The sequence below is a fragment of the Tenrec ecaudatus genome, chromosome 14, assembly GCF_050624435.1.
Source record: "Tenrec ecaudatus isolate mTenEca1 chromosome 14, mTenEca1.hap1, whole genome shotgun sequence".
In the NCBI taxonomy this organism is placed as follows: Eukaryota; Metazoa; Chordata; class Mammalia; order Afrosoricida; family Tenrecidae; genus Tenrec; species Tenrec ecaudatus.
The window spans coordinates 31867271-31893170 of NC_134543.1; the positions used below are offsets into that span (position 1 = coordinate 31867271).

The 25900-nt window shown below is 52.5% G+C and overlaps 1 protein-coding gene across 1 annotated transcript in view; it reads left to right on the forward strand.

Annotated features, from left to right (window-relative positions):
- The window catches only part of DPF3 (double PHD fingers 3), a 210744-nt gene that overhangs the window by 118431 nt on the left and 66413 nt on the right, over positions 1-25900 (forward strand). The window contains exon 12 of the mRNA XM_075531690.1: positions 16409-16546. Within this exon, the coding sequence (XP_075387805.1) occupies positions 16409-16546 (138 nt within the window). The remainder of the gene's footprint in view (positions 1-16408; positions 16547-25900) is intronic.

The window sequence follows — 25900 nt, forward strand, 5'->3', positions numbered from 1 at the left end:
CATGAACAGCAATTCTTTCTCTGCACACAATGGAAGGGATTTCATTTTGTTCGCACTCCCCCCCCCCCCCCCGCCCCCAGCTAACAGATTGTGAAGATTACAGGGGGAAAACCAAAGACAGTAGAGCATGTCTGTGAGTTAAATGGATTCGAAGACAAGGGCAGCCATTTCTTGCTTCTTGGTGGCGACAGACTGGACAGAGAGAGGCTTCAAGTTCAAAGCAGGGAGTGACCATCCGTTTTCTCATTTGCCCAGGGGGATCTTCTCTTGAGTCTCTGGGCCTCTCCTGTCAGAGTCCCTCCCCTGCCCTATGGGATCTTTCTCCCCGAGCAGCAGCTTCACAGGGAGCCTCTGTTCCCAGAGGCAGAGAGGAGAGGATGGTGGGATAGCACAGAAGTGGTGCCAGAGGCCCAGAGGAGCAGGGGGATGGTGGGTCAGTGCAGGGAGGTGGTACTGCTTGGACCCCAGCCCATCCCAGGAAGCCTCTTTGACCTCGGCCTCCTTCACATTGCTCCGGTTCTGCCATACCTGAGGACAGCAGGGAGAATCCGATGACTAGTGCAGTCTTATTTTAAAAAAAAAAATCGAGGGCATTAAGGCCCCACATTGTGTAAGGATCTTGTGTTTTCAGCTTCGAGCTGCAGTCGAAAAGCCAATAATGTGGCCTTCAGGCTCACTGCCCTTGTCGCTGAAGGGAAGCCAGGCTCATCACTCAGTTGTCTTCCCTATTATCTTGCAAGTCCTTGGATGGGGGCGGAGTGGAGAGGGGGTGGAAAAGGCACGGTGTCCCAGAAACTTGATTTGTGGAGCAGGGCTGGAGGCATGTGATTGATCCCTGGAGATGGAGTGTGTTTGTGACTTCGAAGCTGGGTCTGTTTAAATATTCAAATGTCAGGGCACAGGTTGCAGTGTGTCCCAGCAGGGGCTGGCCAGAGGCGGGGCTAAGCAGAGATTCACATTTTTTTCTTGGATACTCTTGTTGAGTCAATTCCCTGTATGCCCCAGGAGAACTGCCCCCATTGGATTTCCTAAGCTGTCATCTATATGGAGCAGATTGCCAGGGTCCACCACCCCCCACCCCCACCCCTTACCCCCACCCTGCACCCACCGTACTTGGCTAACTGGATTTGAATCATGAGCCTTAACAGTTCATAGTTGAGCGCTTCCTCGATGTACCATCAGGACTTTTGGTTGATACCTGAGTGCCCTGCTGTTGCCTCATCCTTTTCTTGTTACCTGTACATTAAAGTGATGGTGGTGGTGTTAGGTGGCTGGAGTTGGCCCTGACTCAGAGTGACCCCATGTATCATCACACTACCCAGTCCTGTGCCAACCACCAGTCATGGTTGTTTGAGCCCTTTGTTGTAACCTCTGTGTCTCAGCCTATTTTGCTGAGGGTCTTGCTCTTTTTCATTGACATGCTTGGTTCCATCAGCCTACACATTGAATAATTATGGTGAAAGGAGACAAGGCTGACGTACACCTTTCCTGATGTCTGTATCCAGGACTAGGGCCTCTTCGATGTGTCTTAAATACACGAGACAAAGTCTTAACCATTCTAGCTTCTGTGGAGCCTTCTGGGGCTCCTTCTTCCAGACAGATTTGTTTTGCTCCTCTGGTAGTTTCGATGTTCTTTGGCCAACACTGTTAATTCAAATGCGTCCGCTCTACTTCAGTCTTAATCCGTTGTCCGACTCACCCTTGCATGGGAAAAGGTACATCCCATGGCTCGGGCCAGGCGCATCTCAGTCCTCCACGCGATGACTTTGCTCGTTGATACTTCAGAGAGGGCTTTTTGCAGCAGATTTGTCAATGCCGTGCACCATTTAATGTCTTGGCTGCAGTGCCCATGAAAGTTGATTGTGGATCGAGTACAATAAAATCCTTGACATAAATCTTCCTTCAGCTGTGAAGATTTTTGTTTCTTGTCATGCGCTCTCCTGCATTGTGTGTCCCCCCAGGCCTGGTACACGCCCATCACCAGTAATTAGCAGTGCACCCTGATGGCATGCGTGATCCACTTCAGATTGGAGAATCTGGTAGAATTCTTTAATATGTTCATCACTGGCTTTAGTGGCTGGTGCATAAATTTGAGTAATAGTCACAGTAACTGGTCTTTCTTTTAGATCAGTGGTTCTCAACCTTCCTAATGCTGCGACCCTTTAATACAGTTCCTCATGTTGTAGTGACCCCCCCCAACCATGGAATCATTTTCTTTTTTTTTTCATGGAATCATTTTCATTGCTACTTCATCACTGTTATTTGCTACTGTCATGAATCAGGCAGCCCTGTGAAAGGGTCACTTGACCCCAACGGTTGCGAACCACTGTTTTAGACATTCAGCTCTTAGCCCATCACAGACAGCACTGAACTTCAAGATGGTGACGTGGTCTCTCTGACAGTGCCTGCAGTGAGCGCCTCGAGGCAGAGCCGTGTACCGTAAGCTTTTCTGATTCAAAGTGGTCAGTACTGGTTTGTGGCAGCTCACCCACACCATAAGCGATTGGTCTTTATGCTCTTTATTTTTTTGATAATCTTCCGTTTTCCTGGAATCCTACTTCTGACATTTAGTGCCTTGATTATTAATGGAGTGGTTTTTTTCCCTCACATTCAACCTTGTGTCGCAGCTCAAGCACAGGGGATGTCTGGCAAATTGTTGCTTGTTGTCTGGAGAAGGGGATGGGCAACACATGGGCAGGACAGACGGGAGAACATGTTGGCCACAGCAGAGTCTCTGGAGAGGGAGACAGGGGCATGACGGTGGACGGGGCTTACCGGGGTCACAGGTTAGTAACGGTGCCTCTCGGCAGTCCCAGAGACAAGTGTAGGGAGGTTCGTCTGTGCGGTGAGAGATGTTCAGGGTAGAGAGTCTATAGCCTCGTGGCTCAGACAGGAGAGAAGTGAAGTCAGGAGTGGCAATATTGCAAATAAAATGACGAGGCAGCAGGATAGGAGCTGTGAGCGAAACCCCACAGGACCTGGCCGGCGCCATGCAGGATGGTGGGTCTGGGAGAGAGGGACAGCCTGGAGTGTGGGAATGGAGGCCGCAGGGGAGGGTTTTCTGGACTGTTCTAAAGAGGAAGGGGAATTGGAAGGAGTGATGCAACGATGCCATAGTGGAAATGGTGGGACATCCTGGCAGATGTGTCTAGTCGAGATTCATGGACATTTGTGCCCCCAAAGGACTTGAGGAACATAACTGATTTGGGAGATAGGTGGGGGTCCTGTTTCAGGTAAGCAGTAGGGGTCACACCAGCCTGGCTGGGACTTAGAAGGAAAGCCCGATCTGCAGCTGACATAGCACGTAGGCCCAGAGTGGGAGGTGTGGGGACCCCGAGAGTAACACTGTTTGGTAAGCTTCCTTTGGTTTGGGGGGTGTCTGCAACGGCTGCGGCTGTTCAGTGCCCTTGAGCCCATTCTGACTCATCATAGCTTTACGTGTAACAGAATGAGCACCGCCTCGCCCTGCTCCATCCTTCCAATGACTACGTTTGAACCCTTGTTGCAGCCACTGTGCCAGTTGACCTCCTCGAGGCTGCTCCCCCCCACCCCCCACTTTCGCATCAAGATGGCCTTTCCCAGAGAGGGGCTCCTCCTGGCAGCTTGCTGTTCAGAGGACGCAATGCAGCGGCTCTCCGTCTTCCCTGCTAGGGATGCTTCTGCGGGTTCTTCGTCTCAGACAGGTCCCCGCCATAGTCAGTATGTTTGCGCCAACACCACAGCTCAGAGACACACTTCCAAATGCATACGAGGAGATGGAGAACGCCACGCCCTAGTAACCCTTAGAAGAGGGTCTTTTGCAGCCTATCCCCCTCCTGTATGCCGTTTGACTTCTGGGCTGCTGCTTGCATTGTGTTGCTTGGGAATCCCGGGAAAGAAAACCCTTGACAACTCCAGTCTTTCCTTTCCTGGGTCCGTGGTGAAGGTCTTTGATCTTTATCAGGAGGCACGTCAAGTCCTCTTTGCTTTCAGTGAGCACAGTTGTGTCGTCTGCTGATCACAGGCATGTTCTCTGTCCCCAAGGCTGCATCCTTCTTCATATTGTTCAGCCTCTCCAGTGACCTGTTCGGCGTGCGGATCGAATGAGTATGGTGGACAGATACACGTCTTTCCTGGTTGTCGCCCACTCAGCATCCCCTCGTGTTGTTTGAACAGGTGCCCTTTGGTCTACATCGGGGTTCTGCACGTGCACAGTCAAGCCAAACTCTCACAGGAGCAATTCATGGCTTGTCCTGGTGGATGACACTGAGCTTCTCCATCATCCTTGTCAGCAGATGTCATCAATTGGCTTCCCTGTGCATTCCATCTGGTGGGGGCCACATGTAGAGTTGCCATTTATATTGTTGACAAGAGCTATTTCCAATGAGTAAGTCGTGGGTCTTACAAACTTTTATCACGTGGTGTTTTTCCTCGTTTCTATTAACAAGACCACATTTTCCAACTATTGTTCCTTTTTCTCTGTCTCTAACTCTTGCATTCCATCACTGATAATTGTCAATGCATGGTGATTGCGGACTTGATCACTTTCAGCCTACAGCAGTTGGTAGCAGTCTTACTCTGTCTCCACGTCTTGGGTAAGAGTGAAGGTGCGTGCATTTGGCTCGTTGTCGTAGGAACTGGTCTTAAGAGTAGGTGCATGGCTGTTATCCCATCATTCTCACTCCCATTCAAGTGATGCTGTCTCGTGGGGCCTTATAAGACCAGGTAAAATAGCCCCTGCGTGTTTCCAAGACGTGACTCTGTGGGAGTAGAAAGCCACGTGTTTCTCACTGGAAGTGTTGTATTTTGAGATAGATATTGAGATTTCGTTTACTCTGCAGTGGATCTCAAATAGAAATATTTTGAAAGGAAAGGCTTGGTGTTCATCGGTGTGCTTCCTGGTGGCATAGGGGTTCCTTATGTTGAGCTGTGATCTGCAAGGGCCGTAGTTCGACACCACCAGCCGCTCCTCGGAAGACAGTGTGGGAGACTCGCAGCGGCAGTTCCATCCCGCCCTTCAGGGTTGCTCTGAGGGACTCAGTACTGACTCGATGGCCCGGCTTGTGTTTGGTCTGGTCTGGTCATTCCTAACATGAGCACCACACCCTCCTTGGACGAAGTCAGAGCACTCACAGGTCAATGGTACGTTCAGGTCCCCTTTCCTAATAGCTAGGTCAGGGCCAGGCCCCGGGGGAATGTGGCTTTAGGAGCCCCCACCTCTTTCTCCTAGCCCCTACTGTTTCTGTCCTGGAGAATTCACTTTGAAATAAGCATCCAGGGTGGCCTGGAAGGTGCAGTGAAGTACAGGAAGGCAGATGCAGCTCTGGCTTGTGTGGCGGGGACAAGCGAGTACCCAACTCCCTGCATATCCTGTAGCTGGGAGTCTAACTCTGGCCCCCCTCCCTTTATTTTCAGTTATAGTAGAAGGAATCATATCTTTAGGAGGTATACAGGTCTTGGAAGAGTTGAGAAGTGTGAGAATGGGGGAGGACAAGAGATTGTCTGATCTGACCCCCATAATTTACCGGTGAGGAGTTCAGGGCCTAGAAAGGTGTGGGATTGGTCCAAGAGTCTATTGTTGGTTCCTTTCAGAGCCAAGGCCAACCTCTCATCAATTCCGTGCTGCTGGCCTCCTGGTGAGAGGAGAGGGAGAGGGGATGCCTTGGGTGTGGGAGGCCCTGAACTTGCCCGAATGGAGCTTGTTTCTTTAATAGAGGAAGATCTAGAGCAGTGGTTCTCAACCTGTGGGTCACGTCCCTTTGGAGTCAAATGATCCTTTCACAGGGCTCGCTCAATTCATAACAGTGGCAAAATGATAATTATGAAGTAGCAACAAAAATAATTTTATGGTTGGGGGGGTCACCATAACAGAAGCTGTATTAAAGGGTCGTGGCATTAGGAAGGTAGAGAACCACTGGTTTAGAGGATGCTGGACTTGGGGCCTGAATTTTAGGACTTTGGGTTTTGTAACCACACTGGGCTTTTAGAATTGTTGAGTTTAGCAACCCCACCCAAGTACTCTGGCCCAAGCCATGGCCTTCTGAGCATCCTCCTGGGCTTCTCTATAACTCCGCCGACTTGGTATCCGAGAGTCACTGCTGCGCATGTCTCTCGTGAGCTTCTCTGCACTTGGGGGGAGAGCCCCAGGTGGGTGCAGGTCATCCTTCATCCCTCCAGTGGGTCAGCAGAGAGTGGATGGAAGCCTGAGAGGAAGGTGTGCAGAGCCCTAAACTTCCATTGGAGGCACTCTGGGAGTGTGAGAAGGAGTCCTGGTGGCATAGTGGGGTATGTGTTGGACTGCTAACTACAAGATCAGCCGTTCAAAACCAATAGCCTCTCTGCAGGAGAAAGATGAGGCTTTCTATTCCCAAGAAGAGTCACAGTCTCAGTTCTACTCTCTCCTTCAGGGTCACTGTGATTCAGAATTGATTGGATGGCAGTGAGTTTGGTTTTGGTTTCGGGAGGGTGTGAGCCTCCTGTCAAAATGGGCTCCTTTGGCACCTGTGTGGGTGGAGGAAGGCAGAGGACTCCACTGTGTGTGGAGTGAGTGGCGGATGATTCGGTGAAGGGAACGGTCATGAAGGTGCAGCTCAGGTAAAGGTATCCACAGGGAGGGCCAATGGGAAGCCCTCCCCGTCTTGAGCCCCACAAATCGGGGGCTTCAGAATCAGTGGGGGTCAGATCTCTGGAGGACTTGGGGTTGTCCATTGGGGCTGTACCCAGAGAGGGCATAAATGCTGCACCAGGATGAGATGGGGAGTGGGGCAAAACACAGAGCCCCCAACTCCACCCATTGTGGACTTAATTCCAGCTCATAGCAACCCCAGGTAGAACGGCCCCACGAGACTTTTTTTATCACCCTTATGGACACCGATGGCTTCCCTGGGAGGGTCCGAATCACCCACGTTGGTGAGCAGCCCAGACCCACAGACCTAAAGCAAGAGGGACAGGTGAAAACTGCCTTCTCTCTCTTTTCCTTCTTACCAGGCCCTCTCCAGACAGTGCCTCCTGCTGGTCAAATCTGACCAGAAGCAAGGGCAAGCGCACAGCTGAGACCAAGTGTCGTTCCAGCATCTTGCTTCAGTATCAAAGCGACCCCAGTTCAAGTCCTGCCTCTGCCATTAAGGGAGTTACTTAACCCCTAAAACTCACTTTCTTCCCCTGCAACCTGGGGATCACCATCATTTCCTCCAGGGTGGTGTTGAGATTGGCCTTCAGCGCAGGCATGGGCAGGTGACAGGCCCTGGGAGGCAGTGAGGCAGTTGGGCAGTATCCTCCCTCCGGGTTGCCTGTCAGTGCCCCGGGGCAGAGCTGGGAATGAGTTGCGGCCCCAGCGACTCCGGAGACCCAGGCTTTTTCTCGTGGACGCTCATCCCGTAATTGCTTTCCGTCTCTCGGAAACCACTGGCTCAGATACCCACTGCGTGCTCCAAGTTGGGCTGATGAAAATGTGCCAGAGTCATTAAGTTATCAGTGGGGAAGGCGGCCGCCTCTCCCCGGCAGGAAGGCTTCTGCTGTCTGTGGCAGCCAGCTTTGTTCCTCTCCCCTCACCCTCTCTTCTGCCTCAGGACAAGAAAGGGGGTGGGGGTGGGCAGGGCTAGGGTGGGGGTGGGGGGTTGCTGCCTGTATTCTGGGGCAACCCAGAAGGACTCGGCCCTCCAGATGGGGATTGTGCTTGGGGAGCCGAGCACTAGGCCGGGAAGGGAGCAAAACTATTTCAGACAGATGGATGCACCCCGGGGGAGTGGGGGGGGGGGAGAGAGAGGAAGGGAGAGCTGGACCTTCCTCATTGTCACAGCCGATCCTCTCCAAGAGCACCGTGCTAGAAACACAAAGCCCAGGTGCGTGACTTGCCAAGGTGAGCCAGGAACTGAGGCTGCAGGGGGCCCGGCTGCTCCCTGGGCGAAGGCTTTAGATTTAGAGGTATATGACACAAAGGCATGCATGTGTCCGCCTGCCCATCTGGTGGGAAGAAGGTGGAGGGAGAGCTGGGGGCCCAGTCCTCTCGGAATCCTCTCGAAGTCTTGGGGCTCCGTCTGATTCGGCCCCACGGGTGATCCCGGAGTGAGATGACTGACATGACAAACAGCAGATGGTTCCGAGACTTGTGTTCTCAGAACGCCATTTTATCCCTACCCTCTCTGCGCTGCTCCCACCTCCCCAGACTCCAAAAGAGAAAGGACTAGATGACTTCTTCCTGTGGGTGTTTTATGGCCGCCCACTGCCTCCCAGTGAGGGTCCTAGCAGCTGGTGGTCCTGAGGTGCCAGGGCCACTGTGTTACAGGCGCCTTCTCAGGGGAGGGTCCCAGCCACGAGGTCGGTGGCTGCCATTGTGGTTGGTGGTCAGAGCTGGCTTTGACGCACAGCCGCCTTGTGTGTAGCAGAACACGATGCTGCCCAGTCCTGGGCCAGCCTCATGATCGCTGATATGCCCGAGCCCGTGGTGTTGGTGTCTTGTCAGCCTGTCGAGTGCAGAGTTTTCTCCTCATGTGCGCCGAACACACGATGTCCTTCCCAGCCACTGGCCTCTCCTGACTACCTGGCCAAATAAGTGAGCAAAGCCTCCCCACCCTCCATTCTAAGGAGGATTCTGGTTGCTTTTCTTCTAGGACTGAGTTGTCCCCTCTGTCCCCTCTCCTGGCAACACCAGGGACACTGGAATTCCTCGCAGCACCCGGTCCAGAAGCTTCCGTTCTCCATGTCTTCTTTTGGGTGCTCATACGTCATTGTTTTCATTGGCTGGCTTTTCCGCCCATATGCTGCTATTTATCATTGCAGGCAGGAGGAGCTCTGGTGGTTGTGTTGGGCTGCTAACTACAAGGTCAGCAGTTTGAAACCACCAGCTGCTCCATGGGAGAAATTTGAAGCTTTTTACTTCCATAAGGAGGTACAAGCTCAGAAACTCAACGGGCATTTCTATCTCGCCCTGTAGGGTTGCCATGAGTCAGGATTGATTCGATGGCAGTGAGTTTGGTTTCCAGACAGGAAGCTGAGGCACAGAGAGGCATAGCTTCTCACACAAAGGTTAGCAAGTCCGAGCAGAATTGGGGTGGCTCCGCCCCAATCTCCTCTGCCATCACACATGTTGAGGGCAGGAACAGGGGAGTCGGGGGCACTGAAATCCTGAGGGCCAACCCCAGGCTTCCCGGGCTATCTGAAAAGGGGCTCCCTGCCTCTGGCTCAGGGTTAATTGTGGCCACACTCACACTATTGGGGCAGCAGCTTGGAGTAGCTTAGCCCAAGATCTCCACTTGGACACGAGTAAGTTTCCAGATCATCAGTGTAATTTTGGGGCCCAGTGAAAAAGGAACAATTTGGGCCCCTTGTTCAAAATATGAATTTCAGGCTGGTGATGGAGGTGCATTAAACCATGCGTAGGCCCTTCTGCACGCAGGGCTCCTTGCAACTGCTCAGGTCACACGCCCGAGGAGCCAGCTCTGCACGTCTCATAATAAGCGTTTGGAGTGACAGGACGGTATGATGAAATGCAGAAGTGTGCTGGCCTTTCCTTCCCCTCTCAGCTAGAAAAAGCAGAATTTCCAAGGCATTGCTTTCTATCTAAACCTAGCAGTCAGAGCCGGATGCAATTTAAGGCGAATAAATAAATCTTGGCAATCTTTGGCTATATGTCCTGTCCCTTTGACGAAGTCATTGGAAGGACGGGGACAGGGGTCAGATGCTTCCTTTTGGGGTCAGGCATTCTGCTCCATTTGCTCCATCCATGCCTTTCAAATTCCTCGCTCCATCCTCTTTCCCTTCAGCCCGTGAAGGCACTAAAGAACCTCCTGTGTTAACCACCAAGCAGTACTGTGGCCGCCGGCCCCCTGGCCTGCTCGGTTCTGCCACCTAACCTGCTCAGCCAGTGTGGAAGGAGTCATCAGCCCCTCCCCCATGCCCTCATTCCCAGAAGAGTCCCAACCCTCCACCATCTAGTTTTGTCTTCCATGATGTCACTCATTCTCATCTCAAATTAGGGTGACCTCCTAATTGCCAGATCTGGCGGTCTCTTCCCATTCCCCATCCTTGTGGGCCTCTCCTCGGTACCTGGCATCATCCTGGCTTGGAGTGTGCCCCCGAGCCTGCTCATCCGGAAGACTGGCACGAGGCTGCTGGGAGGAAATTTACATGATGCCCTCAGAGCTCCCCAGGGCTGTACAGATACACCCAGTAGCTATGACTAGCCTCGTCACGGTCACTGCCACGATCATTGCGATACCATCTTGACTCCCCAACTCTTGGCTTCTGTAGCTCGCTTCTGACTGGGTCTTTATCAGTGAATTAAAAAAAAAAAGTTTCTCTTTTAACATCAGTTACTTAAGAGATTAGTGTCTGAGTTCTGTCCTAAGTCCATGCCTCTCTTTGCTGCCCCCACAGTCTTTGTCACCTCTTCTCTCCATACCTATGGCTTCCCATGCCCCCCACTTCTCTGTATCCGTGCCTTCCAGTGGCTCCTTCCTAGGCCATGATTTCCCAGGTGTTTGAAGCCATTCCTGGACTGAGCTCACTGCCTACCTTTATTCTACCAGGTTTCTCTCCTACAACTTTCTTCCCAGTTGCCTCTGTCAGATCCTGAGCATTTTCAGTCTTCCTTTCTTGGATACCCACCAGTCCGGCCCGTGTGGGTCGCCAAGGATGTGATAGTGTGCCAAACGCAGGGCCTGAGCGCCTGCCGCCAGGGGAGAGGTGGGGTGAGTCCTGGGAAGGTCTGCTGGCTCAATGGGTGGGGCCAATGGTACAAGTGCTTGGCCACTAATTAACCCGGTTAGTGGTTCAGGTCCACCTGGAGGTGCCGGGAAAGAAAGGTCTGGAGACCTTCCCACAGAAGCAGCCTCCGAAACCCGATAGAACACGCGTCTACTCTGACACACGCGGGGTCACCATGCTGCGTTAGAGTGGACTTCTGATGACTGATCGTTTTGATGAGACATTTCCTTGAGGAAGCACATTTGAACCCAGGTGTGAAGGTTGATTAAGCATTTGTTGCATCAACGTTTCCAAGACATTTTCTTTCTACTTGAGCCCTTGGGCTCAGCTCCTCTCCCCACCACCACCCCACCTCCGCTCCAACATATGTATGTGTGCACTCAATACAATTGAATGATGAGGGATTGTTAAAAGATTAGTAAGAGCCCCCCCCCACCATAAAATGATTACTGAAACATAATAAAGAAGTGTTGGTTAAGCAGAAAACGGAGGAGGACGTGCCTGGGGAGGTCACATCCCCGGCAGAGGGGAGCGCTTGTACAAAGGCTCTGTGAGAGAGGACCACTGTGTAAGAGATGAAAAGAAGGCTCGTGGGCAGGAGGGCTGAGACCGAGGCCGAGGAGACTGAGAGGCTGGCACGGGCCACAGCTTCGAGGCCAGGGCCCCCGGTTCGTCTTTCTAGTCTGCGCCTTGCTGTTTCTACCCTCTCCCCCTCAGCAGTTTGTCTGGTCAACTCCGGTCCTTCCTCCCCATCCTTAGGTCGTCATTGTTTCACATGCAGAAAATTAGAACAGCATCTTGCCAGTTTCAAATTCATCTTCCACACCACGATCTTAATTAGTATTTCTAAAATGCTCAGGAATCTAATTAAGTTGGCCCTTTGAATAAAATCCCACTTTGACTTTCTACTGCCAGGGTAGCATCCTGCCTCGTCTCTCTTGGAAGGCCCCCTCTTCCTGCTCAGTACCTCCTTCCCACTGGCTTCGTTGAATGGCCCCTCCCCACCACCCAACAATATGCTGGGTAGGCCCGGTGCACTTTGGGATTTTTTTATGGGAGGGGGCAGTTGTAATTGAAGGAATCTGGACCCATGGTGACCCTCTATGTGTCAGAGTAAAACCTGCTGTGAGAGGTATTCAGGGACTGATTTTTCAGAAGGAGATTATCAGACCTTTCTTGCGAGGCACCTCTGGGTGGACTCAAACCTGCAACCTTTGGTTAACAGCTGAAGACATGACTCTTGGTACCACTCAGAGTCGCCTGGGTCTTGACTATACCTTGAATGCCCTTCCCTTCTCTACTTGGTAAATCACAGCCTGTCTCGCAAGTCCCTCCCCTGGGAAGACTCTGGCTTCTCCCCCTCCCTCCCTGGCCTTTGTGGCCCTCCTCCGCCTGGCTCACACTCATGCGGGCACTTCCTCTGCTAGACTCAACTTCTGGAGGGAGGGGACTGCGTGTATTCATGTCTGCCCTTCTGGGTCCCCAAGGCTGGGTACATTTCAGGTATTTCGTAAATGTTTTCATGAGCTGAAGCCCTGGTGATAAAGGAATGGCAAAGTACAAGTCCACAGTGGAGCCCCCCCCCCCCCGGGTTCAAAAAGGGACCATGGTAACGCAGACAGGCTTCTAGCACCCTCCCCTGCCACCTGGTTCCGTTCAGTAGGTGTGGGTGAAGCTAAGGAACCTTACTAACACGATCCCAGATGATAGTGGTGGTGGTCATCTGTGGACTATTTTTTGGATTCTGCCTTGGGTTGGACTGTGACCCGCAAGGTCCGATGTTCAAAACCACTAGCTGCTCTGCTGGAGAAAGACTGGGCTTTCTACTCCCATAAACAGTTATAGTCTCCTTCTGCCCTGTTTTACTGAGTTTGTTTGTTTTTGGTTTGGCAAAGGGATTGGTTTTAATAATTACTTTCTCTGAGTATGGGGGAAGGCTATAGCGCCTGCTTTTTAAATTTAGGTTTTTTAGGTTTTAAGAACTGTTAAAATGAGACGACTGTGGGTGGAGGATCCTGTTCTATAGGATTGCCTCCTCCATCAGCCATTCAACAAGTGTGTGTTGAGGGTATGATGCATGTATAGCACCAGATGTTGATGATGTCAACGTGAAATAGACAGTGAGCAAGATTCTTAGAGGAAGTCAGTTTTCTGATGCAGAGTGAATTCCCCATCACCTGCGTTGTCCCAGATAGGCCTCTCGCTAAAGTATAAGCAAACCAGTTGCCTCCAAGTCCATTTCAACTCCAGGCAACACCGTGTGTGTCCGAGTGGAGCTGTGCTTGACAGGGCTTCCAGTGGTTGGGTGTTTGGAAATAAATTACACCAGGCCTCTCTTCTCAGGTGTCCCTAGGCAGAATCCGAGCATTAGCCATTTGACTCATCTGGGAGTGTCTCTGGAGTACTAGTAGGAGTGGCATAAAGTATTATATTGTTAACCCAAATGTCCCTAAAAATCCTGAAACTCTGTGATAAAGGACGACAGTGGCAATTGGCGTAGCAAAAAGGCACAGTTGAAATGTCGTGGAGATGACAGCAGGGAGACCTGCGGGGCAGCTCATGCCCCCTCTTGTACATGTGGATGTTATTGCCATGATTTTGAATATTTCTCATCAGCAAAATGCCTGCTGATTAACTGGATTTTTATCCACGAACCCCATAATTTTCCATTTTCGACCTCAGATCATTTAAAAGGTTAAGGAGGAAAAGCCACGGGCAGGCCCAGAGGGCCCCTCAGGGGATGCTTTAGGTCCCACTTCTGAGTCAAGTGGAATGGAGATGTATAGCACCGATTTGTTGGTATGCAATATTTACCGCCAGGAACAAGTCGGGAAATAACAGCCTATTTCCGGGCTCACGTGCATAGTCTCTAGGCCAGCATCTTTACTGTGACTCTCATTTTGCTTACATGACGGATGTCCGTCTAATTGCCAGTTTCCATAGTATGTGGCGGTGAAGAGCCAAGCTGTCCCGTGGAGGACTGAGGGGCACCCGACCCAAGCCGTGGCCTTGCCATCGCCTCACGTGCATGGGAAAGCCAGGCAACGAGGAAGGAAGCCAGGGGAGAGCGGATGGCGTGTCCATGACGTGGGCTGCCCGGAGAGCAACCCGTCTTCTTGGGAACAGTGCCGCCTGAATGTGAGCTCGGAGGGAGCCTGGCTTCCTCACACACTGGGGCCTGTTGTCGGGAGGGACTGGTCTCTAGAGAAGGACCTCACGCTTGGTAAGGTGGAGGGGCAGGCAACAAGGTGATGGCCACGGAGGCTACAGCAGGGACGCGGACAGAGGAAAGATGGCAAGGATGGCGCCAGGCCGGGCCTTGTTTCATGCAGCTGAGGGCACCTAACGGCACCATCACAGTACGAAGTTGCGGCCAAAGTCTGACTTTCTGGAAGGCCCACCTCTTAAGACACGAGCGACCAAACTGAAGAGGCCTCCTCGCTGTTTATTGAGCACAAACAGTTAGCACTTGATCACTAACCTGAAAGTTAGTGGCTTGAACCTACCCAGAGATGCCGGGGAAAGACCTATGTATCCATTTGCTTCGGTCATGGTCCAGCGAAGGAAACTCTTTGGAACGGTTCTGGTCCCAACACGGGGGCTCTCTCCGAGTCCGAGGGGAGGGCAATGGCCTGGGCTCTGGATTTTACCTGGTGCCGGGCACCCAGTGCAGTGCTTTACAAATCTCATTTAGCATCCTTGCGGTCATGCTTCTGGGTCAACCATTCCATCCTCGTTTTCTCCTGAGGGAAAAAGGCAGAGAGAAGAAGTGTCCTGGCCTGTGCCACAGAGCACAGCGCCTCCTCTTCATTTCCAAGGTCAGCATCCCCGTGAGACCGAACCGGGAATGAACTCCGTCTCCAGATCCACTTGACGTGGGAATCTACCTGCAGGATGCATCAGTAGCGCGCAGACAGCGCGTGGACCAAGTGGAGTGAGTACATTGTAGACGCGCGGAAAGGGCTCCGCAACGGGAAATGTTAGCAGCGGAACGCACACCACCACATCGACAAAGGAGAGAGCTGTTGGTACCTTTTCCCTATGGTGGGACATCTACCACAGGAAGGTGAAGAAGACTAATCTTTCACCACGTCCGTTCTATGGCGTCGTGAAACACCAAATCCAACGTCATCGCAATCGGAGTGCTTGCGTTTGCCCTTTGGAAAGAGGGTTCCGGTGCGACGTGCAAGTAAATTAGGGAGATAAACCAGTTGTTATAAATATGGGAAAGGAGACCTGACATCATCTCTTGTACCAATGATTATATACCAATAACTATCGACCCAAAAGAATCGAGTAAGAACCCTGACCAGAAGAAAGAGAGCTGAGGAAGATGAGTGGACCACAGCCTGTCTCCCCACTGCCAGCGGCACGTGCCAGTCTGTGCTCTCTCTATCTCGGGGAGCGTTTGAAGCCCCCCTCCCCCCTTGTCAGTGCAAGTGGAGGGCGACTTTCTCAGTGCTGGTCGTCTTCAGCAGAGCAGCTGTGGTTAGACGGTTGACATGGCATTTTGATTGGGAAGAGCCTCGAGGCGTCGGTTACCAGCGAAACTTACCCTGTAGGGGGCTGAGATTCTGCGCCCGGTGGGTGGGTGGAGGTTGGAAGTGGTGGTTGAGCTTACCCATGTACCCAGACGTGGAGCAGCCCAGCCACTGAACTGCCACCTCTTCGTTTGCTTCTTGACTCTCCACGAAGGCGGAGTTGCCTGCCTTTGTTCAAGCTGTCTGTCTAAGGAGTAGTGCTTGGGGCGGGTGTTTCCCCACCCATTTTCAGAGAGTCGGGCTACCAGGCCCACCTGGGGCACCGAAGGGCCAGGCTTCTGGGTTGTTACAGCCACTGGGATGCCTTGGCTTGGTGACAAGAGGCAGTCAAGAAGTATTGTTCCGAGGGCTCCGTTCAGACAAGCACAGCTCATTCCCAGTGGATACTTAGCGCCTCCTTCTTGGGCCGGACTGGTCAAACGGGTCACTAACTGCCCCGCCTCGCCCCCAGTGCGATGACTGGAGCGCCCTTCGGTGAGACATAGGATGTTTGTGCTGTCGATGGCTGGGGCCGTCTGCCACCCCCGGGCTAGAGAGATGGAAACACTACCTCAAGAGTGTATTGACCGAGAGGGGGGCTATTTTGAGAACTGTCATCTTTTGACATTTTTGTTTCATAAAGGCGCCTAGGATTTTAGGGCAATGCTTTTTGACACCCTCAGTACATCAGAAACACTCTCCCAGTGAAGCTTTTCTGCAGTCGGCCACTGGGCGGGGCGGGGGCGGGGCCCTAGCAGCAGCGCAGGGAATCTGGAGCGCAGGTTTCTCACCCTTCACTCTGCCCTTCACCCGCTGTGTGGTCCCGGGCAAAGCTCTCCGCCTTCCTGGGCCTCATTTGTCCCACCTGTGCCATGGGGTGTGGCCGGTTGGGTGGCTCCCAGTACCTTGGATCATCGTCACCACCCTCCCTGTAACTTGTCACAGCTCCCCGATAGAGGAAACACGATGGCGAATCCCATTTCACCCCTGCCTGTCCCGGCTCCCTCTTTCAGCGTTCGGACTCCATCCCGTTAGGTGTATCTCCCGACCTGGGCCTGGGTTGTTAGGGGGTGTTGGCGCTGTGGGTGGGGGAAGTGAAGATCGGGTCAGGGCTGTTGGGGTCAGTGTCTGGGAGAAAGGCAGTCCTGGCCGCCGAGGATGCTCACCCGGGGATCTTTCTCGCTCTCTCTCCTGTCTCCCTCCAGTCTGCGGCAAGCGCTACAAGAACCGGCCAGGCCTCAGCTATCACTACGCCCACACTCACCTGGCCAGTGAGGAAGGGGACGAAGCCCAAGAGCAGGAGACCCGGTCCCCGCCTAACCACAGAAATGAGAATCACAGACGTGAGTTCCTAGTCATTTTGTTTCTGTTGGGACGGCGAGGAGGGGGGCTGGGCTGGGGAGCATTTTTTCACCTCTGGCATCTCTGGAGCCAACTGGTGATGGACCTCCAGGCCCTGTGGTGAGTCAGCTTTTCCAGTTCAGCCAGTTAGTGGCCCCTGCGCCCAGCTGGGCAGAGGGCTTACACCCAGCTTGGCTCTCAGAAGAAGGAAGGTGAGTTAAGGCAGAAGAGCAAGGTCCTTGGGTGGCCATGGTCAAAGTCAGATACACACGCTTTCCCATCAGTTCCAGAAGACCCGTGCACAGCTGCTAACCTATGCTGGGCGTGGCCTTCACTCACCACCATGGAGTTGACTCTGCCCGTCGTGACCCTATAGGGCAGGGTCAAGCTGCCGCCGTGGGTCTCTGGGACCATAACTCTTACAAGAGGATAAAGCCCATGCTGTTGGTCTGATGGAGAGTGGCTGGTGGCTTTGAACTGCTGACTTTTTAGTTAGCAGCCCAACGCAGGACCACCGGGCACGGTCTTAGGGTGTGTCTGTCATTTCCACAAACACTCCAAGCTTTAAGAGAATGTCCTTCACCCGCCCCCGCCGGGTTGCTCTCAGGGCCACACTTTGGGTGCGGGAGTCCTATGCCTCAGCATGGTGGCTGAGTCTTGGCGGGCTCACTCTCGCACTAGCTTGTAGATGTGAGCTGGATGCCTTTGCCCATTTGAGATGTTGGCACGGAAGAGCTAAGAGGACCCTCCCTTCCCCGCCTTTCAGCCATGAGCTAGAGAGTCTTCAAGACCCCGCTCTCCGCTTTCCCCTTTCTTACGGCCTTCCGGTGGGACTGGATGATGTAGCCTTATAGAGCTCCCTTCAAGATGTGGGTCATTCGAAGATCATTTATGTCTGTGCCATGTGTTTTTTTATTTTGTTCACACGATTTGGGAGTAGGTGCTCTTAACGTGACGAAATCAACCCAATTAAGTGTCCAGCCTCTAGGGATTTCAGGCTGGCACAGTTGAGTCAACCAGCTCAGTCAACTGGGCTGCCTTGGCCAAATATGTGTAAACCTGGACTGACTTGTGGCCAAGACCTCCTTCAATTGGTGTGTATCTTTACCAACCCCCACTCCACATTCCCCTGGTCATGTTGCTTTTGTTGTTGGTGCCACCAGGTCGGTTCCGACTTGAGCCACCCGATGTTCGACAGAACAAAATACCTCCCCATCCTGTGCCGTCCTCACAGGCCCCCTTTAATGTCGCCTCCCGTACAAGGCTGGAGTCTGGTGCTCTGACCTACTCTGCTCATCTGAACAGACTCCCCAGGCCAGGCAGGAGGCACCCAACAGAGCTTTGTCGGCTCCCCCCTCCACCAGTGTCCTTGCCACCTGGCAGTTCCTGGCGTCTCCTGCAGAGGCTTCCCTGAGCTCCTCAGTGCTCGCCTTCCAGGACTAACCTTTCCTGAAGCTCTTGGCCTGTGCCCTCTCCTGTCTCCCTCCACCTGGCTCCTCTGCCTGGAGAGTGCAGGCAGGAGAGTGTGACCACCGAGCAGGGTGCTCTGGGGATCGTTTTTTTGTGGCGCTCATTGCTTCTATAAAGCAGTCTGCCGGGTCGACTGTGATGCGGGACAGAAGGAGCAGAACTGCCCCGTGGGGCGTTCTTGGGTTATAGACACCCGCCACCAGGCTTCTCTAGCGTGCGCTGCCAGGCGGGTGGGAGCCACCAGCCTGTGGTTAGCAGCAGGTCGCAGGTCGCTGGCTCCACCCACGACCTTCAGACCAATGAAGCACACTGACTGCCTTGGATTGCTTTCCACTCGTGACCCTGGCAGGAGGGACACTGGCATGTTCCCACGTTACGAGAGCAGGAAGTTTTCTCTTCTCCCAAGGACCAATGGGGTCCAGCTGCTGGCATGGTGGGCAGTGGCCCAGCTGGGAACCCACTGCGTTCCAGGGCTCCTAGTGGGGCATTGTTTCCAGTTTGTTCCAGGAGGTACTGGACGCATGCTGCAGGGTCTGCGAGGCTTCTCTGGTCTGCGCCTCACTTCCCCCAGTTCTCCTTGAACCTCCTGTGTGTGTGTGTGTGTGTGTGTGTGTGTGTGTGTGTGTGTCGTGGCAGCCTGGGAGGCAGCAGTTTGGAAGGAGGCAGCCTCCGCCCTAGCTACTGCCATGATTTCCTCTCGGATGACCGCCGACAGGGAGGACGCTGGCTGAGTTAGAGGTGGAGCTGCCGCCCCAAAACCTCTCCCTGGTGCTGTTCCCATCCCTGGGAGTCAATGATGAGCCTGCTCTCTCACCGCCCCCCTCATCTCCCCTCCGAAGCCTGCTGAAGAGAAATGGGCTTCTTCAGCTGGCTGCCCAAGGGGCTTCAACCTGGTAGATGCAGGCCCTTCGCACACAGAGAAGGCCCCAGAGCACCTGCAAACATCTTTTTCATTACAGCTCCCTGAGAAGTGTCTGACTGACTCCCATTTTGCTAGCAGGGTGGGGGTGCAGCGGAAAGGTCCTTAGTGTCTCCTGGAGTACTTGTGTCTGCACCCCTCCTCCCCTGTTTCTCTGGGCGAATCTGAGGTGCTGCCCCATCCAGGTCCTCTCATCACCGACTTGTGTTCGCTGTCCTTCCCACATCCCCCGGCGAGCAGCCCCTGGCCTCTGGAGCACTAATTGCCAGCATCATGCATACGCAGCCAATAGCTGCTCCCACTATCTGGGCGGTGGGAGTTCCCATCCATTCTGCCCCTAAATGCCACTGAGCCGCTGTGCTGAATTGAACGCATCCTAAGGCCTCAGCTTGGAGAGCAGTCCTCTGCGGGGCTCTCCTGGTGGCAGAGAGGAGCAGGCTAATCTGCGGTGACCCCAGGAGAAAGCCGGGGCTGGAGTGAAGGAGGATGCTGACTGCCCATCAGCAGAGCTGCAGGGTGACCCGAGCTGCTTGTGAGCGGGGCCTCACACACAAACAGCCCTGCAGCCCTGGCCAGGCCCTGGGCAGCGGGGTCCGCACCGCCAGCAGCTGTGGAGACCTTTTGACTTTGGTCCTCCTGCTGTCTCTGGTCCGTCCCCCCAACTGTGTCTCCATCACAGCCCGTGGCGCATCCCTGCACCTGCTGCTGCTGAAAGGGCACTTGGAGGAGAGCCAGCACTAGCCCCCACCCCGGCCCACTCGGTCCCTGTGCTGCCAGCTCAGCTGGACTGCCATGCTGCCTGCCTCCTGTCTCCTCCCTCCCTGCTGACACCCTCCTGCCTTTGTTTCTCTCCCCTTCTCCTGATTATAGGTTTCTCATCTCTTCTTGAGGTTTGTCCCTCAACCTCTGCTCTCAATGCAGGCAGGCCAGGGATGCTAGAAGCTCCCTTTCTGCCCCCTGGGAGACAGTGCTTTGGGAGGAGCTCTCCCCCAACCCAAGTTATTGCCCTTCCCCTCTCTGTTAGGGTGGTTCTTTTTCCTCCCTCTCATAGCTCCCACCACCATCTTTTTAATAAAAATTTTAATTTATTTATTTTAAACATTTTATTAGGGACTCATAACTCTTATCACAATCCATACATACATCAATTGTGTAAAGCACATCTGTACATTCTTTGCCTTCATCGTTTTCAAAGCATTTGCTCTCCACTTAAGCCCTTTGCATCAGGTCCTCATTTTTTCACCTCCTTCCCTGCTCCCCCCTCCTTCATGAGCCCTTGATAATTTATAAATTATTATTTTGTCATATCTTTCCCTGTCCGACGTCTCCCTTCACCTCCCTTTCTGTTGTCTGACCCCCAGGGAGGAGGTCACATGTAGATCCTTGTAATCAGTTCCCTCTTTTCAACCCACTGACTCTCTACTCTCCCAGTATCGCCCCTCCCACCCTGATCCTGAAGGTATCATCTGCCCTAGATTCCCTGTGCCTCCAGCTCCTATCTGCACCAGTGTACAACCTCTGCTTTATCCAGACTTGCAAGGTAGAATTCGGATCAAGATAGTTGGGGGGCAGGAAGCATTTAGGAACTGGAGGAGAGCTGTATTCTTCATCGGTGCTGCATCGCATCCTGACTGACTCATCTCCTCCCCTAGACCCCTCTGCGAGGGGATCTCCAGTGGCCGACAAATGGGCCTTGGGTCTCCACTCTGCACGTCATTCTTCATTCACGATGGTAAGATTTTTTTCCTGGTGATGCCTTATGCCTGATCCTTCGACACTTCGTGATCGCACAGGCTGGTGTGCTTCTTCCATGTGGGCTTTGTTGTTTCTGAGCTAGATGGCCACTTATTTACCTTCAAGCCTTTAAGACCCCAGACACTCTCTCTTTTGATAGCTGGGCACCATCAGCTTTCTTTGCCACATTTGCTTATGCACCTGTTTGTCCTCAGTGATCGTATCATGGAGGTGTTCACCCAATGATATGCTCAACCAAGCCTTGTGTCTTTCTTTAGGGACTGGTCCCTCCTGGTAACATGTCTAAAAAGGAAAGACAAAATCACCTCCCTTGCTTCCGAGGAGCATGCTGCTGTCCTGGTTCACTCCTCTGGCAGTTCATGGTACTTTAAGTGTTCTTCACCAGCACCGTCAGGCGCGGTCTTCCTCATTCACGGTCCACCTTTTGCCTGCCCGTGAGGCGATGGGAAGTCCTATGGTGCGGATATGCTGCCTCTTAATCTTCAAAGTGACATCTTTTTAATATTTTCAAGCAGTGGTTCTCAGCCTTCCTAATGTCATGACCCTTTAATACAGTTCCTCATGTTGTGGTGACCCCCCCAACCATAAAATTATTTTTGTTGCTACTTCATCACTGTCATTTTGCTACTATTACGAATCGGGCGACCCCTGTGAAAGGGTCCTTTGACCCCAAAAGCGGTCGATACCCACAGGTTGAGAACCACTGCTGTTTAAAGGATCTCTCGAAACAGATTGGACCAATGTAGCACATCACTTGATTTTCTGACAGTTGTTTCTATTGTCACTGAATATGCATGTGAATAAAATGAAATCCTTGACAACTCCATCATATCCTCCATTGATCATTGTGTTGCTGATTGGCCCTTTTTGGAACATTTTCATTTTGTTTGCATTTAGCTGCAGTCCCCACTGAAGGCTGAGTGAGATCTTTGATCTTCGTTAGTAAGCGCTTCAAGTTCTCTTCACTCTCAGCAAGCAAGGGGGTGTCATCTGCATATTGCAGGCTGTTTGTTAATCAGCATCTCAGCAGTCTCAGACCGCTTTTGTCCAAACTATGGCCTCTTGATCTGTGCATAGGTTCCATCTGGGAACAGTTAGGGGTTCTGGAATTTCCATTCTTTGCATGGTTATCCATCATTTGTTATGACCCACGCTGACAAGTGCCTTTGCATGGTTATTGAAACACGGGTAAACATCTTTCTGGTTTTCTCTGCTTTCAGCCAGATCCATCTGATAGCAACCAGGATACCCCAGCTCATTTTCCTCCATTGAATCTGGCTCGAATGTCTGGCTGTCTTAGCTTTTTAGTGCTGCTCCAAGGGAAATGCCACTGAGGAGCGACTTGAATAAACAAATGCATTTGTCTCCTAGTTTGGGAAGCCGGAAGGTATCACTCCCGGGGGAGAGGCCTTCTCCCTGCGGGCTCTGGGAGGAAGGCCTCTTTCCTTGGCTACCTAGTGAACTTCACATGCCGCAGTGCCGCCTTCTCTCCCATCTCTGCGTTCTGCCTGGTGTTTAATCTCTTTTCTATCCAAAAGACGCCCTCCACACTAACCTTGCTTCATCCACACAACAAAGGCAACCCCCTGCCAAATGGGATTATGACTCCAAGCCTCAACTCACGGCCATCGGAGTCCAGTCCAGCTCATGTCGACTGTTCGTGACAACGCAGCACTGCCCCCGTGGGTTTCCAAGACTAAGTCTTCACAGCAGGAGAAAGCCTTGTCTTCTGCAGAGTGGCTGGCGATTCTGAACCACTGCCTTGACCGTCAGCCGCCCAGCATGGAACCACTCTGCCAGCAGGGCTCCTAACCACAGGCATAGAGGTTACAATTGACAACACATACTTTGGGTGTGGATAGAGGTCAAAGGCCTCTATCAGAGATCAAGCGCACAGTGTACTTCTGTACCTTTAGGATTGGTGCTTTATGGGTGATATCAGCATCCCCTGTGAACTGGTTGGAAATGCAAATTCTTGGATTTCGTCCCAGACCTCATGAATCAGAATCTGGTGGCAGGGTCCAGCAGCCTGTGCTTTGAGAAGTCCTCCAGGGGATTCTGGTGCTTACAGGGCTGGGTTCCTCAATAAGCAAAGTAAGCACTGGCTTACTTAGTCTTATGCACTAATCTAATCGCTAATGAACATTTCCATTAGGTTAAAAAGGACAAGTAGATCCCTGCTTACCAGCCCCTCCACCCGTCAGGGACTGTACATTTGAAACGAGCCTTTGACCCAGTAGGAAGGTGCTGGGGAGTCTGGGTGAGACAGACGCCAGCTATACTTAGAAGCAAAATCTTTCATGTGTGGGGAAGATGTGCACTGGTTCATCTCAGCTAAGTGTGGAAGCACATGTCAGCCTGTGTGGGCCTTACTTATTGAACAGTCTGCCACTGGGTGCATGCGGAAGCTTGAGAGCCACTGGGACGGAGTGGGGATGGGGGCGGGCTGGTGGAAGTGATGCTCAGATCACCCCTTGAAGAACCCAAACAACCAACCTCACGGCCGTCCAGTCAACTTTGACTTATGGAGACCTTATCGGACAGAGTCGAACCATCTCTCTTTGTTTCAGAAACTTGAAATCTTTACGGGAGCAGACAGCCTTATCTGCTTCCCCCTGGTGTGTGTTTGAATCCCTGACTTTGTGGTTTGCACGGTCAATTCAGAGCTCACTCCACCGCCCCTAGGGCTGCTTAGACCTTGAAGAAGGAAAGAGGGGAGGGGGGAGGGGATTTCCAGAAGGGAGAGCGCTCTGCAGATAGAGAGAACCATAGGTAAGAAGGCAGGGAAGTATGAAGTAGCCTGGACCATCCAGCCACTGGTTGTCGTTGGGCCTGGCTGTTGTATGGGGCTCAGGGGCTGTGGAGGAGGGGTGGCTGGGAACGTGTCCTCTGCCAGGCTGTGTAATCTTGGTCCTGTAGGGACTGGGGAGCCCTAGCAGCAGATGCTAGAAAGCAAGGACAAATGACCTATTAAGAAATCAGCTTGGAGTATTTCTCATTGGTAAGTGGCACGTGCTTTTAATATTATAAATTGACTTTTTTTATTATTATAAATGAATTTAATATGCTCTGTCGCACGTCATTGGAGCCCCTAAGTGGGCCGTGCCATCTAAACTGTGTCTTTACGTTTTACTCAAGCCTGTTTCCCAGGCCCATGGTCTTGATCTAGGACTGATCTGGATCCTTGGACGTCTTTTGCTGAAGGGTGGCATCCCTGGCACTGAGTAGGCGCTGAAAGAAGAGACCCCGCCCTCAGTGCCCCTTTGGAGGCCTGTACTCTGCAGAACTGAACGAGAACTGAGTTGATTAAGGGTCATGCCTGCTGATTAGATCATCTGAAAATTAGTCTGATAATGTGCAAATTATGTAAAAGAAGCACATGATGATGCCACACTGACGAAGAACGCTCCAACACGTTAGTCTTCTGACAGCTCTGTCCTCTAGCAGCCAGCCCAGCTGTAAAAGCCAGTGGAAGTCCCCTTTGACAACTCTGGATCACTCTGGCAGGCGCCTGGAACGCCACTGAGTCCACACCGAAACCCAAGCCCACTGCCCTCCAGGCCGCTCCTGTCCATAAGGACCCTGTCCAGGTTTTCTGAGACGGCACATCTTTTTGGGAGCAGATAGCCGCACTTGAATCACTGACTTTGCAGTTAGTAGCCCAACGCTGAAGACACAGCACCACCAGGGCTCCGTCAAGCACTTACCCAACTTTGTTGCAGAGATTCCAGACTTTGTTACACTGGAGAGAAGGGAAGCTTCAGGTACAGGGCGCTGTCTATAGGAGAAGGGTGGGAATGTCCGGCCCTTGGGCTGTACAAAGCCTGAGGATTCATCGATACCAGCGAACATCACATGCCTCACCAGAGAGAAGCAGTTCAGGCCATCTCCTAAGGAGATGACCAGTGTGGCCCAAAAATGATGTCATAATATCCAAATGGCTCTTGGCCAATAAAAAAAGGTTCCCACCGCTGGTCCAGAAAGTTAGCTGCTGCTGGCTTCCGGAAGGGCAAATTGAAAACCATCAACAGCTCTTCTTAGGTGAATTCTTATTTAACGAAACATTTACAAGCTATACAAGCAAAGAGTCACCCAAGGGACTGTTCTGGCCCTTGGAAGTGAGACCAGAGGTTTCCAAACGTGCTGGATCATTGGAATCACCTGAGGATCTAGTGCAACTACAGATCCCTGGGCCCCAACCTACTGAGTCAGAATCTCTAGGGCAGTGGTTCTCCACCTTCCTCATGCCACGACCCTTTCAGACTGTTCCTCTTGTGGTGCTGACCCCCCAACCATCAAGTTATTTTTGTTGCTACTTCATCACTGTCATTTTGCTACTATTATGAGTTGGGTGACCCCTGTGAAAGGGTCGTTCAATCCCCCAAAGGGGTCACAACCCACAGGTTGAGAACCTCTGCTCTAGGGGGAGGCACCAGGGGTCTCTAGTTGCACTGACTCCAGGTGATTCCAGTGATCCGATTAGTTTCGCTACCTGGGATATAACCCAAACTCCCTATATTGAGTGGATGCTGACTCATAATGACCCTATAGAACCCTATAGGACCACAGTCCAGCAGTGCTCCCAACCCGGAATGTAGACAAAACAACAGCAGCACCAGTAACCAGGTGATATGCGCTCACTGTGACTTGTCACACCCCCAGGTGTGTCAGAGTAGAACTGGGCTCCATTAGGGCTACTAGTAGCTGACTGGAGGTAGATCGCCAGGCCTCTCTTCCAAGGTCCTCTGGGGGAGACTCAGTCTTCTAACCTTTCAGTGAGCAGCTGAGTGCGTTCACTGCCTCACCCAGGGACTCTCCAGAATGGACAGCGGTAGTTAACTTTCCAGCCACATGGGTCCTCCACACCCTTGACCTAGTGGCTAAGAAAATGGCTTTGCGTGTGTGAAGCATGACCTCTCTCCAGGCTGTGTACATGTGGGCTGCTACCCTCTCCCGGTCCTTAGAACAAGTGGATCATAACCACACTAGCCCCCGGGGCTGTCTTGGGGCTTCATTGTGGCCACGTGTTTGGAACCAGGCTGTACTTCCACCCCATCTCTGCCCGTGTGGACCACCAGAGCAGTTCTAGGACCACAGAGGGTTCGTGGGTGTCAGGGCCTCTGTGGGGATGTTTTAGGAGTTTTCCATACCATGAAGCTTCCTGTCTCCTTGCCATCTGTCGTAGCCACTGAGGCTGACCTAGCCCTGCCAC